The sequence below is a fragment of the Melozone crissalis genome, unplaced genomic scaffold (assembly GCF_028551555.1).
Source record: "Melozone crissalis strain CALT ecotype California unplaced genomic scaffold, PUWL_Pcris_2 ptg000537l_1, whole genome shotgun sequence".
Classification (NCBI taxonomy): Eukaryota; Metazoa; Chordata; class Aves; order Passeriformes; family Passerellidae; genus Melozone; species Melozone crissalis.
Genome location: NW_026536235.1, coordinates 2,989,769 through 3,006,209, shown reverse-complemented (window position 1 = coordinate 3,006,209; position 16,441 = coordinate 2,989,769). Strand labels below are relative to the sequence as shown.

Below are 16,441 nucleotides of genomic sequence, written 5' to 3'. Positions count from 1 at the left end.
CAATGGCGAGGCGGGGCGCGGCCGGCCGCGATGACGTAAGGTCTGGCGGATTCCCATTGGCCGAGCGGGATGCAGGCGATCCCTGCGCGCTGATTGGCTGAGAGCACCGAGCATCCCGGGGGCATCACGTGATTACCGGAGCCGGGAGGGGCGGGCGGGGACCCCGATCGAGCTGGGCCGGCCCCGGCGCCATCTCCCGGCCCTGGAGCCCCTCTGCTGCCCGGTCTGCTCCTGACCGCGCCCAAACCGCTCCCAGCCCCCCGGGATCCCTGAGAACCCCGGGACTCCTCAGCCCCATCAGGACCCCTAAGCCCCCCAGGACCCCTCAGCCCCCCAGGACCCCTGAGCTCCCCGGGACCCCTCAGCCCTTTAGGACTCCTCAGCCCCCCGGGACCCTTCAGCCCCCCAGGATCCCTGAACCCCCCTGGACCCCTGCGCCTCCCAAGACGCCTCATCCCCCCAGGACCCCTCAGCCCTTTAGGACCCCTGAGCCCCCCGGGACACCCCCCCGGCAGCCCCCCGAGTGTCCCCACCCCCCCATCTCCGAGTCCCGCCCCCTCCCGGTGCCGGCCGAGCCCGGGCCGGGCCCCCCCGCGCCCCCGGTCAATGGGGCCGTTGTGCGCCCCGCGCGTGGGCACAAAGCTCGGCCTGAGGCCGCCGCACCGGGGGGGCTGATCCCGGCCCGACCCCCCCCGCCCCTCCCCCCCGTCCGCCGCCTCTCCCCCCCCCCGCCCCAGCCTCGCCCCGCCCCTCCCGAGGCTGCGGCGGTGCCGTTCCACACCGGGGCCGCCGGGGGCGCCCTCGCCGCCCGCTCCGGTGCCGGTGCCGCTTGCGGCCGCGGAGCGCCGGGATCCGCCAGCGGAGCCAGGTAGGGCCGGGGCCGCTCCTGTCGCGACGTGTCGCGATGGGGGTGGATGGATGGCACCTGCCGTGGCCCTGTCGCGGCTGCGACATCGCCGCTTCTCCCCCCCGGACACCCCCAAACCCGCATCCCCCCCGGCATCCCCCGCATCCCCCGAACGGCCCCAGCCCCCCCCGAGCCCCGCATCCCCCGAGCCCCCCCGGTACCCCCAGACCCCTCCCTGCCCCCCCCAGCCCCTCCCACGTCACGGCTGCCCCGGCCCCGCCTTTGGGGGAGCCCCGGGGGGGGCGGGGGCGGCCCCGGTGCGGCCACGCCCGGGGGGGGGCCGGGGGCGATCCCGGGCTGTGCCCCCCCCGGCCCGACACCGTGCCCGTGTCCCCAGGCCCGAGCTGCGGGGGCAGAGCCATGAGGGAGGGCTGAGCCCCCCGGAGCTGCGCCCACCCCCAGGTGAGGGCACGGGTGCACTGGGGGCACTGGGGGGACTGGGAGAACTGGGGGCACTGGGAGAACTGGGAGTACTGGGAGAACTGGGGGGACTGGGAGATATTGGGAGAATTGGGGGCACTGGGGCCACTGGGGGAATTGGGGGCACTGGGGGAACTGGGGGGACTGGGGGCACTGGGAGATATTGGGAGAATTGGATGAATTGAGGGCACTGGGGGGACTGGGAGAATTGGCGGCACTGGGAGAATTGGGAGATATTGGGAACACTGGGAGCACTGGGAGAACTGGGAGCACTGGGAGAATTGGGGGCACTGGTTTGTACTGGGAGAACTGGGGAGGGATGGAGGGGCCCGAGCACAGCAGAACGGGGGCACTGGGGGGGCACTGGGATGAACTGGGAGCACTGGGAGATGGGAGCGCTGGGAACGCTGGAGGCAGAGCAGGGACCGAGGGATGGTGCACGGCACTGGCGGCACTGGTTTGTACTGGGAATCACTGGGGAGTTCTGTGGGCACTGGTTTGTACTGGGAATCACTGGGGAGTTCTGTGGGCGCTGGTTTGTACTGGGAGTTGCTGGGAGGGACTGTGTTGTACTGGGGGGCACTGTGGGTACTGGTTTGTACTGGGAGGAGCTGGGGGATTGTGTGGGCACTGGTTTCTACTGGGAGGAGCTGGGCTGTACTGGGGGGGACTGGGTTGTACTGGTGGGCACTGGGAGGGACTGGGTTGTACTGGGGGCACTGGGAGGAACTGGGTTGTACTGGGCTGTACTGGGGGCACTGGGGGGCACTGGGAGGGGCTGGGCTGTACTGGGGGGCACTGGGAGGGGCTGGGCTGCTCTGGGGGGCACTGGGAGGGGCTGGGCTGTACTGGGGGCACTGGGAGGGACTGGGAGGGACTAGGGGCACTGGGAGGGGCTGGGGGCACTGGGGGCACTGGGGGGGACTGGGCTGTACTGGGGGCGCTGGGAGGAGCTGGGCTGTACTGGGGGCACTGGGGGGGACTGGGCTGTACTGGGGGCACTGGGAGGAGCTGGGCTGTACTGGGGACACTGGGAGGAGCTGGGCTGTACTGGGGGCACTGGTGACGCTGCTGTCACTGGGAGGCTCCGGGCGTCACTGGGAGGAGCTGGGAGGGGCTGGGTTGCCCTGGTGACACTGGGGACACTGAGAGGAGCTGGCCTGCCCTGGGGGCACTGGTGACACTGGGGGCACCGGGGGGCACCGGGGGGCACTGGGAGGAGCTGGCTGTCACTGGGGGCACTGGGAGGGGCTGGGTTGTGTTGGGGGGCACTGGGGGCACTGGGAGGGGCTGGGAGGGGTTGAGTTGCCCTGGGGGGCACTGGTGGCACTGGTGGCACTGGGAGGGGCTGCCTCGCCCCGGGGGTCCCTGCAGTGACGCTGTCCCTCCCCAGGCAGGATGTGGGGGGCGCAGCGGTGACACTGGGTGTCCCTGGGTGTCCCTGTCTGTCCCCAGGCAGGATGCGGGGGGCGCAGCGGTGACACTGGGTGTTACTGGGTGTCCCTGCGGTGACATCGCTGTCCCCCTGTCCCCAGGCAGGATGCGGGGGGCGCAGCGGTGACCCTAGTGACACTGGGTGTTACTGGGTGTCCCTGCAGTGACACTGTCGCTGTCCCTGTCCCCAGGCAGGATGCGGGGGGCGCAGCGGTGACCCTAGTGACACTGGGTGTTACTGGGTGTCCCTGCAGTGACACTGTCCCTGTCCCCTTGTCCCCAGGCAGGATGCGGGGGGCGCAGCGGTGACCCTAGTGACACTGGGTGTTACTGGTGTCCCTGCAGTGACACTGTCGCTGTCTGTCCCCAGGCAGGATGCGGGGGGCGCAGCGGGCTCTGTGCCTGCTGCTGCTGGTCTCGGCCTCGCTGGCCGCGCTGCTCCTGCACCTCTGGGCCCCCAAGGGCGCCCCCAGCGTGGACCTGCGCCGCCCCCCCCCCCGAGCGGCTGCCGCCCCCCCCGGGGCCCCCCGGCCGCGCCTACCCACACGTGCCCTTCCGGGTCAAGGAGGAGGTCATGGAGTAAGGACGGGCACCCGGGCTGGGGGGCACCCGGGGGTGGGGGGGCACCCAGGGGTGGGGGGGCAATGGGGGGTACACAAGGGTGGGGGGCACCCAGGGGTGGGGGGGGCAATGGGGAGTACACAAGGGTGGGGGGCACCCAGGGGTGGGGGGCACCCAGGGGTGGGGGCACCCAGGGGTAGGGGGACCGGGGGGCACCCAATGGTTGGGGGGCAATGGGGGGTACACAAAGGTGGGGGGCACCGGGGGGTACCCAAGGTTTGGAGCACCCAATGGTGGGGGTACCCAAGGGTGGGGGCCACCCAGGGGTGGGGGGACCGGGGGCACCCAATGGTGGGGGTACCCAAGGGTGGGGGGCACTTGGGAGGGTGGCACTTGCAGGGTGGGGGTATCCAAGGATGGGGGCACTGGGGGGGCACTCGAGGGTGGGGGCACGCAAGGGTACCCAAGGGTGGGGGGCACCGGGGGAGCACTCAAGGGTGGGGGCACCCAAAGATGGGGGGCACCGAGAGGGTGGGGGGCACCGGGGAGGTACCCAAGGGTGGGGGCACCGAGAGGGTGGCACCTGCGGGTTGGGGGCACCCAAGGGTGGGGGCATCGGGGACATGGGGCCTGGGAACCCCGGGGCTGGGGCACGGCAGCGAGGGGGTACCCAAGGGTGGGGGTACCCAAGGGTGGGGTAACCGAGAGGGTGGCACCTGCAGGCTGGAGGTACTCAAGGGTGGGAGCACCCAAGGGTGGGGGGCACCCATGGTTTGAGACCTGGGAACCCCTAGGCTGGGGCATGGTTGGGGAGGGGCACCCAAGGGTGGGGGGCACCCAAGGATGGGGCACTCGGGGCTGAGGGCACCCCAGGACGGGGCTGTGGCTCCCAGGGGGCACCCGTGGGTGGGGGCACCCAAAAATGCGAGCACCCCAGGGTGGGTGTTGGGGGCACCACGGGAAGGGCGATGGGCGATGGCAGAGCGGTGCCAAAGGCGGTGCCAGGGGGGGTCAGGGCTGGGGGGGTGGCGGGGGGGGGCTGGAAGGTGGCAGCAGGTGCCAGGGGGTGACAAATGGGGACAGGGAGGAACGGAGGTGCCAGAGGGGTGACACGCGGGGACAGGAGGTGCCAGGGCAATGACACGAGGGGACAGGAGGTGCCAGGGCGGTGCCAAGGCGGTGCCAGGGCGGTGCCAGGGCGGTGACAGCGGGGACAGGCAGTGACAGGAAGTGTTGGGGAGGTGACACGTGGGGACAAGGAGGAACAGGAGGTGCCAGGGCAGTGACACACAGTGACAGGAGGCGCCAGGGTGGTGCCAGGGCGGTGCCATGCAGGGACAAGGAGGGACAGGACGTTCCAGGGCGATGACACGCGGGAACGGGAGGTGCCAGGGCAGTGACACACAGTGACAGGCAGGGACAGGGGGTGCCAGGGCAGTGCCAGCGGGGACAGGAGGTGCCAGGGCGGTGCCAGGGCAGTGACACGTGGGGACAGGGAGGGATAGGAGGTGCCAGGGCAGTGCCAGGGTGGTGCCACGCGGGGACAGGAGGTGCCAGGGCGGTGCCACCTGGGGACAGGCAGTGACAGGAGGTGCCAGGGTGGGGCCAAGGCGGTGCCCCATGGAGACAGGAGGTGCCAGGGCGGTGTCCCATGGGGACAGGAGGTGCCAGGGTGGTGCCACGCGGGGACAGGAGGTGCCAGGGCGGTGCCAAGGCGGTGCCCCATGGAGACAGGAGGTGCCAGGGCGGTGCCAAGGCGGTGCCCCATGGGGACAGGAGGGGCCAGGGCGGTGCCGCTCCCCGCGTCGCGGCTCTGTCGCCGCTGCTGTCGGTGCCAGCGGCCCTGTCGCGACAGGCTGCTGCCCAGGAACGGCTGCTCGTGCGAGGCGGAGGCCGAGGCGGGGCTGGCGCTGCCGCTGCACCGGCGCCTCTTCGGGCCCGGCCCGGCGGGGCTCGACTTCGGCAGCGCCTTCAGCCCCGGGGAGCGGCCGCGGCAGCTGCGGGAGCGGGAGCGCGAGTACCGCAACTACCGGAACCGGTGAGCGCGACCGGAGCGAGCCCCGGGATCAGAGAGCGCGTGCGACCCCCGGGGGGTCAGAGCAGGAACGACCCCCGGGACTGAGCACGGGAGCGACCCCCGGGGTTCAGAGCGGGAGAGACCCCCGGGACCCAGAGGGGAGGGACCCCCGGGAATCAGAACCGGAGCGACCCCCGGGATCAGAGAGCGAGAGGGACCCCCGGAGCTGAGAGCAGGAACGACCCCCGGGATTCAGCCCGGGAGCGACCCCCGGGGCTCAACACGGGAGGGACCCCCGGGCTCAGAGCAGGAGGGACCCCCGGGACCCAGAGGGGAGGGACCCCTGGGATTCAGCCCAGGAGCGACCCCCGGGACTCAGAACGGGAGCGACCCCCGGGGCTGAGAGCGGGAGGGACCCCCAGGACTCAACCCAGGAGCGACCCCCGGGGCACCGCGGGACCCGCGGCCATCACGGGGGGAGGCTGGGACCCCCTGGCTGGGTGTGGGACCCCCCGGGACCCCTTGGCTGGGTGTGGGACCCCCCGGGATCCCCCGTTTGAAGCCCCGGTGCCCCCCCGCAGGGTGCAGACCCCCGCAGACCGGCTGCTGATCGTCCCGGCCAACTCCCCGCTGGAGTACCCGGCGCAGGGGGTGGAGGTGCGGCCGCTGCAGACGGTGCTGGTGCCCGGTGAGGGTCAACGAGGGGGGCACGGGGATGGGCACGGGGCTGGGGGGCACCGGGTCAGGGAGGGGGGCACGGGGAGGGCACGGGGTGGGGGAAACGGGGGGTGTGGGAGCTCCTCCCAGTGCCCCCCAGTGCCCCCCAGTAGGACAGCGCAGGGTTGGGGGGACACGGGGATGGGGGGCACCGGGTCAAGGAGGGGGGCATGAGGGTGGTGGGCACAGGATGGGGGAAACGGGGGGGTGGGAGCTCGTCCCAGTGTCCCCAGTGCCCCCCAGTGTCCCCCAGTTTCCCCGGTGCCCCCCAGTACAGCAGCACACGGTTGGGGGGCACGGAGATGGGATGGGATGGGAGGGACACGGGGATTGGGGGGTGTCCCTGGGCAGGGGGGACCCCCGGGTGGCTCTGAGGGGGGGGTTCACGGTCAGGGGGTCCCTGCGGGGTCTCCCGGCCTCACCCCCGTGTCCCGCCCCGCCCCCCCCCAGGGCTCAGCCTGCAGGCGCCGGCCAGGAACAGGTACCAGGTGAGGGCGGGGGGGGCACGGGGAGGGCTGGAGGGGGCGGGGCTTGACTGGAATGGGCGGGGCTTGACTGGAATGGGGCGGGGCCTGCTGGAGATGGGCGGATATGCTTGAAATGGGCGGGGCCACCCGGCATGGGCGTGGTCTGCCCGCTCTGTGGGCGCGGCCTGCTCGCTCTGTGGGCGCGGCCTGCCCGCTCTGTGGGCGTGGCCTTCCCGTTCCGTGGGCGCGGCCTGCTCGCTCTGTGGGCGCGGCCTCTTGGGTGGGCGGGGCCGTGGAGGGGCCGGGCCGAGTTTGTCGCGCACCCCCCCCCCCCCGTGCGCCCCCTCCCCGTTTTTGGGGGTCCCTGCCGGGCCCCCCCCCGTGACGTGCCGCCCCCAGGTGAACCTGACGGCCTCGCTGGGGACGCTGGCGGTGGCGGCCGAGGTGGAGGGCGTGGCGCTGCGGGGGGAGGGGCAGCCGCACCTGTCCTTGGCCGCCGCCCACCTGGACCACCTGAACCGGCAGCTGCAGTTCGTGACCTACACCAACACCCAGTTCCACCCCGACACCGCCGACATCGGTGCGTACGGGGGGCTCGGCCCGGGGGCACCGGCACCCCCAGAACCTTGGGACCCCGCGGACCCCGGCGCTCTTGGCACCCCCAACGACCCCCGGACCCCCCTGGATGCCCAATTCCCCCCGTCAGCCCCGGCTCCCCGATGCCCACAAGGACACTCGGAGTGTCCCCGATGCCCACAGAGACATTCATGGGACCCTCTATGCCCACAAGGACACCCCAGGATCCTCAATGCCCACATGGACACTCGTGGGATCCCTGAGACCCACAGGGACACTCGGGGTATCCCCAATGCCCACAGGGACACCCCCGAATCCACAATGCCCACAGGGACACGTGTGTGACCCTCAATGACGCCCCCGGATCCCCGATACCCACAGGGACACTCAGGGTACCCTCAATGCCCTCAGGGACACTCGGGGGATCCCTGGGACGCTCGGGGTACCCCCAATGGCACAGGGACACCCCGGGATCCCCAATACCCACAGAGACACTCGGGGTACCCTCAATGCTCTCAAGGACACTCAGGGGATCCCTGGGATTCACGGTGCCCCCGATGCCCCCGTCATTCCCCGTGTCCTCCGGTGCCCCCCGTGCCCCCCGATGCCTCCCTCTGCCCCCGTGTCCTCCATGCCCCCCTCGTGCTCCTCAGTGCCCCCGATGCCCCCCATACCCCCACTCCCCCCGTGCCCCCAGTGCCCCCCATGCCCTCCTCGCACCCCGTGCCCCCCGATGCCCCCTGTGCCCCCCGTGTCCTCCATGCCCCCCTCGTGCTCCTCGGTGCCCCCGGTGCCCCCGATGCCCCCCATACCCCCACTCCCCCGGTGCCCCCCATGCCCCCGGTGCCCCCCAGCTCCCCATGCCCTCCTCGCCCTCCTCGCACCCCGTGCCCCCCGCTGCCCCTGTGCCCCCCGATGCCCTCTGTGCCCCCCGTGTCCTCCATGCCCCCGTCGTGCTCCTCGGTGCCCCTGGTGCCCCCCGCCCCCCCGTGCCCCTCGTACCCCCCGGTGCCCCCCGTGCCCCCGGTGCCCCGTGCCCAGCCGCCGCTCCCCCTGCAGTGCAGTTCTCCACCGACGGTCACTCCGCCGCCTTCGCCATCCGCATCCGGCACCCGCCCACGCCCCGCCTGTACGGCCCGGGCAGCGCCGGCGACGGCGACGGGGACGGGGACGGGGACAGCGACAGCGGGGACGGGGGTGAGCACCGGGGTGAGCACCGACACCGGCCTGGCCTGGCCCAGTGCTCCCAGTGCTCCCAGTGATCGCGGGGCTCCCTCCCAGTGCCCCCAGTGCCCCCAATGCCGGATTCTCAGTGCCCCCAGTGCCCCCAGTGCTCCCATCCCTGCTCCTTGGGACAGTCCCAGTGCTCTCCGTGGGGCTGTTCAGTGCTCCCAGTGCCCCCAGTGCCCCCAGTGCCAGGATCCCAGTGGCAGAATCCCAGTGCTCCCAGTGCTCCCAGTGCCAGATTCTCAGTGCCCCCAATGCTCCCAGTGCCCCCAGTGCCAGAATCCCAGTGCCCCAAATGCCCCCAGTGTCCTCAGTGCTCCCAGTGTTCCCAGAGGCAGAATCCCAGTGCTCCCAGTGCTCCCAGTGCTCCCAGTGCCCCCAGTGCCAGACTCCCAGTGCCCCCAGTGCTGCAGACAGCTGGTTGTGCCAGTATCAGTGCCCCAGCCCTACCAGTGTTCCCAGTCCCAGTGTCGGAGCCCAGTCCTGCCAATGAGGGTGCTCAGTGCTCCCAGTTCAGGCTCCCAGTTCAGATCCCAGCCCCCTGGTTTAACTCCCAGCACTCCCAGTGCTCTCAGTTTGGGCTCCCAGCACTCCCAGTTCAGGCTCCCAGCACTCCCAGTGCTCCCAGTTCAGGCTCCCAGCACTCCCAGCGCTCCCAGTTCAGCTCCCAGCACTCCCAGTTCAGCTCCCAGTGCTCCCAGTTCAGGTTCCCAGTGCTCCCAGTTCAGCTCCCAGCACTCCCAGCCCCCCCAGTTCAGCTCCCAGTGTTCCCAGTTCAGCTCCCCCCGCCCCCCCCCCAGGGTACAACATCTCGGCGCTGGTCACCGTGGCCACCAAGACGTTCCTGCGCTATGACAAACTGCGCGGCCTCATCGCCAGCATCCGCCGCTTCTACCCCTCGGTCACCATCGTGGTGGCCGACGACAGCCAGAGACCCGAGCCCCTGGCAGGGCCACACCTGGAGCACTACCTCATGCCCTTCGGCAAGGTGCCACCCCGCGGGGACACGGACAGGACAGGGCGGGGGACAGGGGACACCCGCAGGGGACAGGGGACAGGGACAGGGGACAGTGGCAGGGACACCCGCAGGGGACAGGGGACAGGGACAGGGGACAGTGACAGGGACACCCGCAGGGGACAGGGACACAGACAGCGGACAGGGGAGGGGACAGAGGAGGGGACAGGGACACCCGCAGGGGACATGGGATGGTGGTGGGGACCCAGACAGGGGACAGGGGAGAGGACAAGGCAGGAACAGGGGAGGGGACAGAGGAGGGGACAGGGACCCCCGCAGGGGACAGGGGAGGGTGGCAGGGACCCGGCAGGGGACACGGCATGGTGGCAGGGCTGTGGGGACCTCAGACAGGGGACACAGCACGGGGCAGGGGAGGGGACACAGGATGGGCAGGGACACCAGACAGGGGTTGTGGGATGGTGGCAGTGACCCCAGAAAGGGGACACGGGGGCTGGCAGAGCCATGTGGGACATGAGATGGTGGCAGTGACCCCAGACAGGGGACACAGGAGGGTGGCAGGACTGTGGGGACAGGGGATGGGCAGGGGACCCCCCCCCCCCCAGGGGACCCGGCAGGGGCAGGGATCCAGACAGGGGACACAGGATGGTGGCAAGGGACACGGGAGGGTGGCAGGGCTGTGTGGGACACGGGAGGGTGGCAGGAGACACAGCAGGGGCAGGGACCCAGACTGGGGACAGGGGACATGCTGGGACAGCGGACAGGGGACATGGGAGGGTGGCAGGGACCCCCACAGGGGACACGGCAGGGGACAGGGATCCAGACAGGGGATGTGGGAGGGTGGCAGGGCTGTGGGGACCCTGCAGGGGACACGGGGGCTGGCAGAGCCGTGTGGGACACGGGAGGGTGGCAGGGATGCCCACAGGGGACACGGGATGGGCAGGGACCCCCGCAGGGGACAGGGGAGGGTGGCAGGGACCCAGACAGGGGACAGGGGATGGTGGCAGGGCTGCGGGGACCCCAGGGGCACAGAATGGCGGCAGGGACCCCAGACAGGGGACACGGGGGGCTGGCAAAGCCATGTGGGGCACATGAGGGGCTGGCAGGAGCTGAAGTCCCCAAAAGGAGGGGACACGGAGGTCCGGGATGGCAGAGAGGGGGACACCAGGGACTGATGGGGCTGTGGCTCCCTGGGCGTGGCAGGGGGAGCTGGCAGGGTGGAGACACCCAGGGAGGGGTGCCAGGGCAGGGTTGGCAGGGCGGGGGTCCCTGGGCATGGGGACAATGGAGAGGGGGGACATGGGAACCCTGTCAGAGCAGGGACACCCCAGAGAGATGGGGAGGGGGGGACACATGAGGGGGTGACAAAGTGACAGAAGCCAGGGGGCTCGTGGGGGGTTGGCAGGGCTCGAGGGGCACGGGGGGCACGGGGGGACCCCGGGGATGGGGACATGGGGGCACCCCGGGGGAAGGGACACGGGAGATCCCGGGGAAGGGGACACGGGGATCTGTCAGGGTTGGCATGGGTCCCTGGGGTTGGGGACATGGGGGCACCCCAGGGAAAGGGACATGGGGGGATCTTGGTGTTGGGCACAGGGGCTCTGTCAGGGCTCAGGGTGGCACCGCGGGCACAGGGGCTCTGTCAGGGCTGGGGGTCCCCGGGGATGGGGCACACAGGGCTCTGTCAGGGCTGTGGGGTCCTGGGGGGCACACGGGGTCTGTCAGGGCTGTGGTACCCGGGCATGGGGCACGTGGGGGGATCCTGGGCATGGGGCACACGGGCGTCTGTCAGAGCTGGCACGGGTCCCCGGGGTTGGGCACAGGCGGGTCTGTCAGGGCTGGCACGGGTTCCTGGGGATGGGGACACGAGGCCTGGGAGAGTTGGTGGTCCCTGGGCATGGGGCACAGGGGGTCAGAGCTGTGGGGTCCCAGGGTTGGGCACAGGGGGATGCCAGGGAAGGGGAACATGGGGGGCCTGTCAGGGCTGTGGTACCCAGGGTTGGGGACATGGGGATCTGTCAGGGCTGTTGGGGTCCCAGGCTCTGTCAGGGCTGTGGTACCTGAGGAAGGACACACGGGCTCTGTCAGGGCTCAGGGTTGGGCACACGGGCTCTGTCAGGGCTCAGGGTGGCACCGCGGGCACACGGGCTCTGTCAGGGCTCAGGGTTGGGCACACGGGCTCTGTCAGGGCTCAGGGTGGCACCGCGGGCACACGGGCTCTGTCAGGGCTCAGGGTTGGGCACACGGGCTCTGTCAGGGCTCAGGGTGGCACCGCGGGCACACGGGCTCTGTCAGGGCTCAGGGTTGGGCACACGGGCTCTGTCAGGGCTCAGGGTGGCACCGCGGGCACCAGGGATCTATCAGGGCTCAGGGTGGCACCGCGGGCACCGCGGCCGTGCCCGAGGCTCCGCGCTGCCCCCTGGCAGGGCTGGTTCGCCGGGAGGAACCTGGCGGTGTCGCAGGTGACCACCAAGTACGTGCTGTGGGTGGACGACGATTTCATCTTCACGGCCCGCACGCGGCTGGAGAAGCTGGTGGATGTGCTGGAGAGAACCAGCCTGGACCTGGTGCGGGCACGGCGGGCACCGGGGGGCACCGGGGGCACGGGGGGAACCGGGGAGGCTGCAGGGGCCACAGGGAGTGGAGGGCACGGCTGGCACCGGGCACGGGCGAGTACAGGGGGCAGGGGGCTGGAGGGTACGGGGGGCTGCAGGGGGCATCGGGGGCACCGGGGGTGAGGGGCACAGGGGATGGAGGGTACGGGGGAGGATGGGGGCACCGGGGGGGCACCAGGAGGGTACAGGGGGCACGGGGATGGAGGGTACGGGGGCACCGGGGGCTGTGGAAACACGGGGGGGCATGGGGGGCACCAGGGAGGGCGCAGGGGGTGAGGGCACGAGGGGGTACAGAGGGCACTGGGGGTGGAGAGTACGGGGGGGGGCTGCAGGGGCACGGGGGGCACCGGGGCTGGGGGGCACGGGAGGGCTGCAGGGGGCACGGCGGGTGAGGGGGCACCGGGAGCCACGGGGAGGCTGCACCGGGCACAGGGGAGGGCACGGGGGGTGCCACAGGCGGGTCCCTGTGGTCTGAGGGAGGGCCCTGCTTCCTGTGCCCGGCGGGGGTCGCAATGCCCAGGCTGGGGGTGGCAGTGGGGGTCTCAGTGCCCAGGTGGGGTTTTGGGGGCTCCGGGTGCTCAGGTGGGGGCACAGCCCCAGCACAGCAGCCCCATGCCATGCCATGCCATGCCATGCCATGCCATCCCACCGGTGGGCGATTCCAGGGGGTCCCTGCGTGTCCCGGGTGGTCCTGGGGGTCCTGGGTGCCCCCGGGCCCTCCCATGGGTCCCGAGCTGTCCCGGGCGATCCCGGTGGTCCCGGGTGGTCCCGGATGGTCCGGGTGCTCCCGTGGATCCCGGGTTGTCCTGGGGGTCCCTGTGGATCCCGGGCTGTTCCGAGCTGTCCCGGGCGCTCCCGTGGATCCCGGGCTGTCCCGGTGCTCCCGTGAGTCCCGGGTTGTCCCGGTCGATCCCGGTGCTCCTGGGCTGTCCCGGGTGATCCCGGTGGTCCCGGTGATTCCGGACGGTTGCGGCCGATTCCGGGCTGTCCCCGGTGTTCCCGGGGGTCTCGGGCTGTCCTGGTCGATCCCGGTTCTCCTGTGGGTACCGGCCTGTCCCAGGCGCTCCCGTCGGGCCCCTGAGCTCCCGTTGGTCCCTCGTTGTCCTGGGGGTCCCGGGCAGTCCCGGGCGCTCCCGTAGGTCCCGGGCACTCCCGGTGGTCTCTGGCGGTCCCGGACGCTCCCGGGCTGTCCCGGGCGGTCCCGGTGGTCCCGGACGGTCGCGGCCGATTCCGGGCGGTCCCCGGTGCTCCGGTGGGTCCCGGGCTATCCCGGTGTTCCCGGTGCCCCCTCCCCAGCTCAGCCCCGCTCCCGCAGGTGGGCGGCGCGGTGCGGGAGATCACCGGCTACACCACCACGTACCGGCAGCGGCTGAGCGTGCGCGGCGGCGGCGCGGGCGGGGACTGCCTGCGGACCCGGCCCGGCTTCCACCACCGCCTGGCGGGGTTCCCGGCCTGCGTGGTCACCGACGGCGTGGTCAACTTCTTCCTGGCCCGCACCGACAAGGTGCGCCAGGTGGGCTTCGACCCCCGGCTGCGCCGCGTGGCGCACCTCGGTGAGCGCCGGGACACCGGGAACGGGAGGGGATGGGGGGTCTGAGGGGGCTGGGGGTGTCTGAGGGGGCTGGGGGGTCTGAGGGGATGGGGGGGTCTGAGGGGGCTTGGAGGGGGTCAGTCTAAGGGGGTCCCTGGGGGTCTGGGGGTGCCCGAGGGGTCTGGGGCTCAGTCTGAGGGGGTCCTGGACAGGTCTGGGGGGGTCTGAGGGGTCGGGGGGGGTTGGGGCTCAGTCTAAGGGGTGCCAGAGGAGTCTGGGGGTGTCCGAGGGGGCTGGGGGGTCTGGGGGGGGCTGGGGATCAGTCTAAGGGTGTCCCAAATGGGTCCTGGGGGTGCCAGAGGGATCTGGGGGTGCCCGAGGAGTCTGGGGGTGTCTGAGGGGGCTGGGAGGGTCTGAGGGGGCTGGGGGGTTTGGAGGGGCTGGGGGGGGGGTCAATCTGAGGGGTGCCAGAGGGGTCTGGAGGTGTCCGAGGGGTTTGGGAGGGTCAATCTAAGGGAGTGCCCGAGGGGTCTGGGGGTGCCTGAAGGGGCTGGGGGTGCTGGGGGTCAGTCTGAGGGGGTCCCAGAGGGGTCCTAGGGGTGCCCGAGGGGTCTGGGGGTCAGTCTGAGGGGGTCCTGGACAGGTCTGGGGGTGCCTGAGGGCTCTGGGGGTGCCTGAAGGGGCTGGGGGTGTCCGAGGGGTCTGGGGGTGTCAGTCTGAGGGGGTGCCCGAGGGGTCTGAGGGCTCAGTCTAAGGGGGTCCTGGAGGAGTCCTGGGGGTGCCAGAGGAGTCTGGGGGGGTTGGGGCTCAGTCTAAGGGGTGCCAGAGGAGTCTAGGGGTGCCCGAGGGGGCTGGGGGGGTCAGTCTAAGGGGGTCCCTGGGGGTCTGGGGGTGTCCGAGGGGGCTGGGGGTGTCCAGGAGGTTTGGGGGGTCTGGGGGTCAGTCAACGGTCTAAGGGGTGCCAGAGGGATCTGGGAGTGCCCGAGGAGTCTGGGGGTGCCTGAAGGGGCTGGGGGGTTTGGGGCTCAGTCTAAGGTGGTCCCAGAGGGGTCCTGAGGGTGCCCGAGGGATCTGGGGGTCAGTCTAAGGGGGTGCCAGGGGGGTCTCCGAGGGGTCTGGGGGTGTCTGAGGGGGCTGGGGGGTTTGGGGGATCAATCCAAGAGAGTGCCTGAGGGGTCTGGGGGTCCCGAGGAGTCTGGGGGGTCTGGGGCTCAGTCTAAGGGGGTCCCAGGGGGGTCCTGGGGGTGCCAGAGGGGTCTGGGGTTTCAGTCTAAGGGGTCCCAGAGGGGTTCTGGGGGTGCCCCAGGGTCCCAAGGAGTCTGGGGGGTTTGAGGGCTCAGTCTAACGGGGTCACTGGGGTCCCCCCCAATTCAGGGGTCAGAGATAGGGGGGTGCTGGGGTCCCCCACAAGGGGGTCAGGGGGTCCGAGATAGGGGGGGACACTGGGATTCCCCACAATTTGGGGGTCAGAGACAAGGGGGTGCTGGGGTCCCCCCAATGGGCTCAGAGCTCGGGGGGGACACTGGGATCCCCGTGTCCCCCCGGGATCAGGGTCAGCCCGGGGCACCCCAGGCCACCTCTGATCCCGTTATTTTGGGGGTCCCCCCGTGCCCCCCTCCCCAGAATTCTTCATCGACGGCCTGGGGGTGCTGCACGTGGGCTCGTGCGAGGACGTGGTCGTGGATCACGCGTCCAAGCTGGCGCTGCCGTGGCGGCGCTCGGAGGGGGAGCGGCAGTACAACCGGTACCGGTACCCGGCCGCCCGCGACGACAGCGTGCGCCTCAAGCAGCGCCTCTTCTTCTTCAAGAACCGCTTCAAGTGCATGGCCGGCGACTAGCGGCGACACCGGGACACCGCGCGGGGACACCGGGACACCGCGCGTGGTCACCCCGGAGCCACCGGGCGGGGACACCGGGCGTGGTCACCAGGCGGGGACACACCGGGGCCATCCCGGGGCTACCGGCAGGGACACCCTGAGGCCACCGGGGTTACCGGGCATGGTCACCAGGCGGGGCCACCCCGGGGCCACCCTGGAGCCACCACGGAGCCACCGGGCGTGGTCACCAGGCGGGGCCACCAGCCCCGGCCACCGCTGACCAGCTCCGGGTGCCACCCCCGGCGAGGTGACAAGGAGGTGGCACCAGGTCACCACCCCCAGGGGGGTGACGGGACACGCCAAGGACATCGCTGACCCCCGGCCGCCAGTCGCCAGTCCTGGCCAGCCCTGGGTGCCACCGGGCTGCTGGCGCTGCGGTGGTGCCACCCCCAGAGGGGTGACAGGGGGGGTGGCACAGGGTCACCGCCCACAGGGGGGTCACGGGACACACCAAGGATTGTCACTGAGCCCCGGCCACCAGCGTGGGCCACATCAAAGGTCACTGCTGATGGCCATGCCTGCGGTGTCCCCAGAGCTACCCGCAGGGCCACCAAGCCCAACGGGCCACCTCCTATGGGCCACCCCCCAGGGCCACCCCTGGGGTGTCCCCAGAGCCACAAGCATGGCCACTCCATGGTCACCCCCAGTGCCACCACTGCAGTGTCCCCAGGGCCACAAGCGAGGGCCACTGGCCACATCTGGGTCACCCCCAGGGCCACCAACCCCAGTGGGCCACCTCCTATGGGCCACCCTGCGGTGTCCCCAGGGCCACAACCGTGGGCCACCGGCCACAACCCCAGTGCCACTGACCCCAATGGGCCACCCCCCAGGGCCACCATTCCAGGGCCACCAAGCCTGGGGCACCCCTGGGGTGGCTCTGCCCCCTTTGGGCACCCCACGGGCCACCACCCCCACCCCCGGCTGCCCTCGGGGTGCCCACAGGGCCACTGGGTGACACGGGGTGGCCACTGCCACCATGGGCCCCCTCAAGGGTCACCCCCCATGGGCCCCCACCTGAGGGACACCCCCAGGACACGCCCCCCGCCCCGTGGCCACCCCCGGGGTCACCCCCAGGGCCACCACCGAGTGCCACCCCCCGGGCCACCCCCCAGGGCCACT

The 16,441-nt window shown here is 71.7% G+C and overlaps 1 protein-coding gene across 1 annotated transcript; it reads left to right on the top strand.

The window, feature by feature from the left end:
* Positions 1-795: 795 nt before the first annotated feature.
* Positions 796-15,421, top strand: B4GALNT1 (beta-1,4-N-acetyl-galactosaminyltransferase 1). The gene is given in 13 exon segments (XM_054295180.1): positions 796-868; positions 1,245-1,309; positions 3,132-3,250; positions 3,252-3,340; positions 5,178-5,360; positions 5,921-6,027; positions 6,507-6,544; positions 6,923-7,103; positions 8,159-8,296; positions 9,127-9,314; positions 11,726-11,866; positions 13,230-13,467; positions 15,069-15,421. Coding segments are annotated over 11 exon segments (1,632 nt in total). The 5' UTR covers positions 796-868; positions 1,245-1,309; positions 3,132-3,136; the 3' UTR covers positions 15,284-15,421.
* Positions 15,422-16,441: the final 1,020 nt, after the last annotated feature.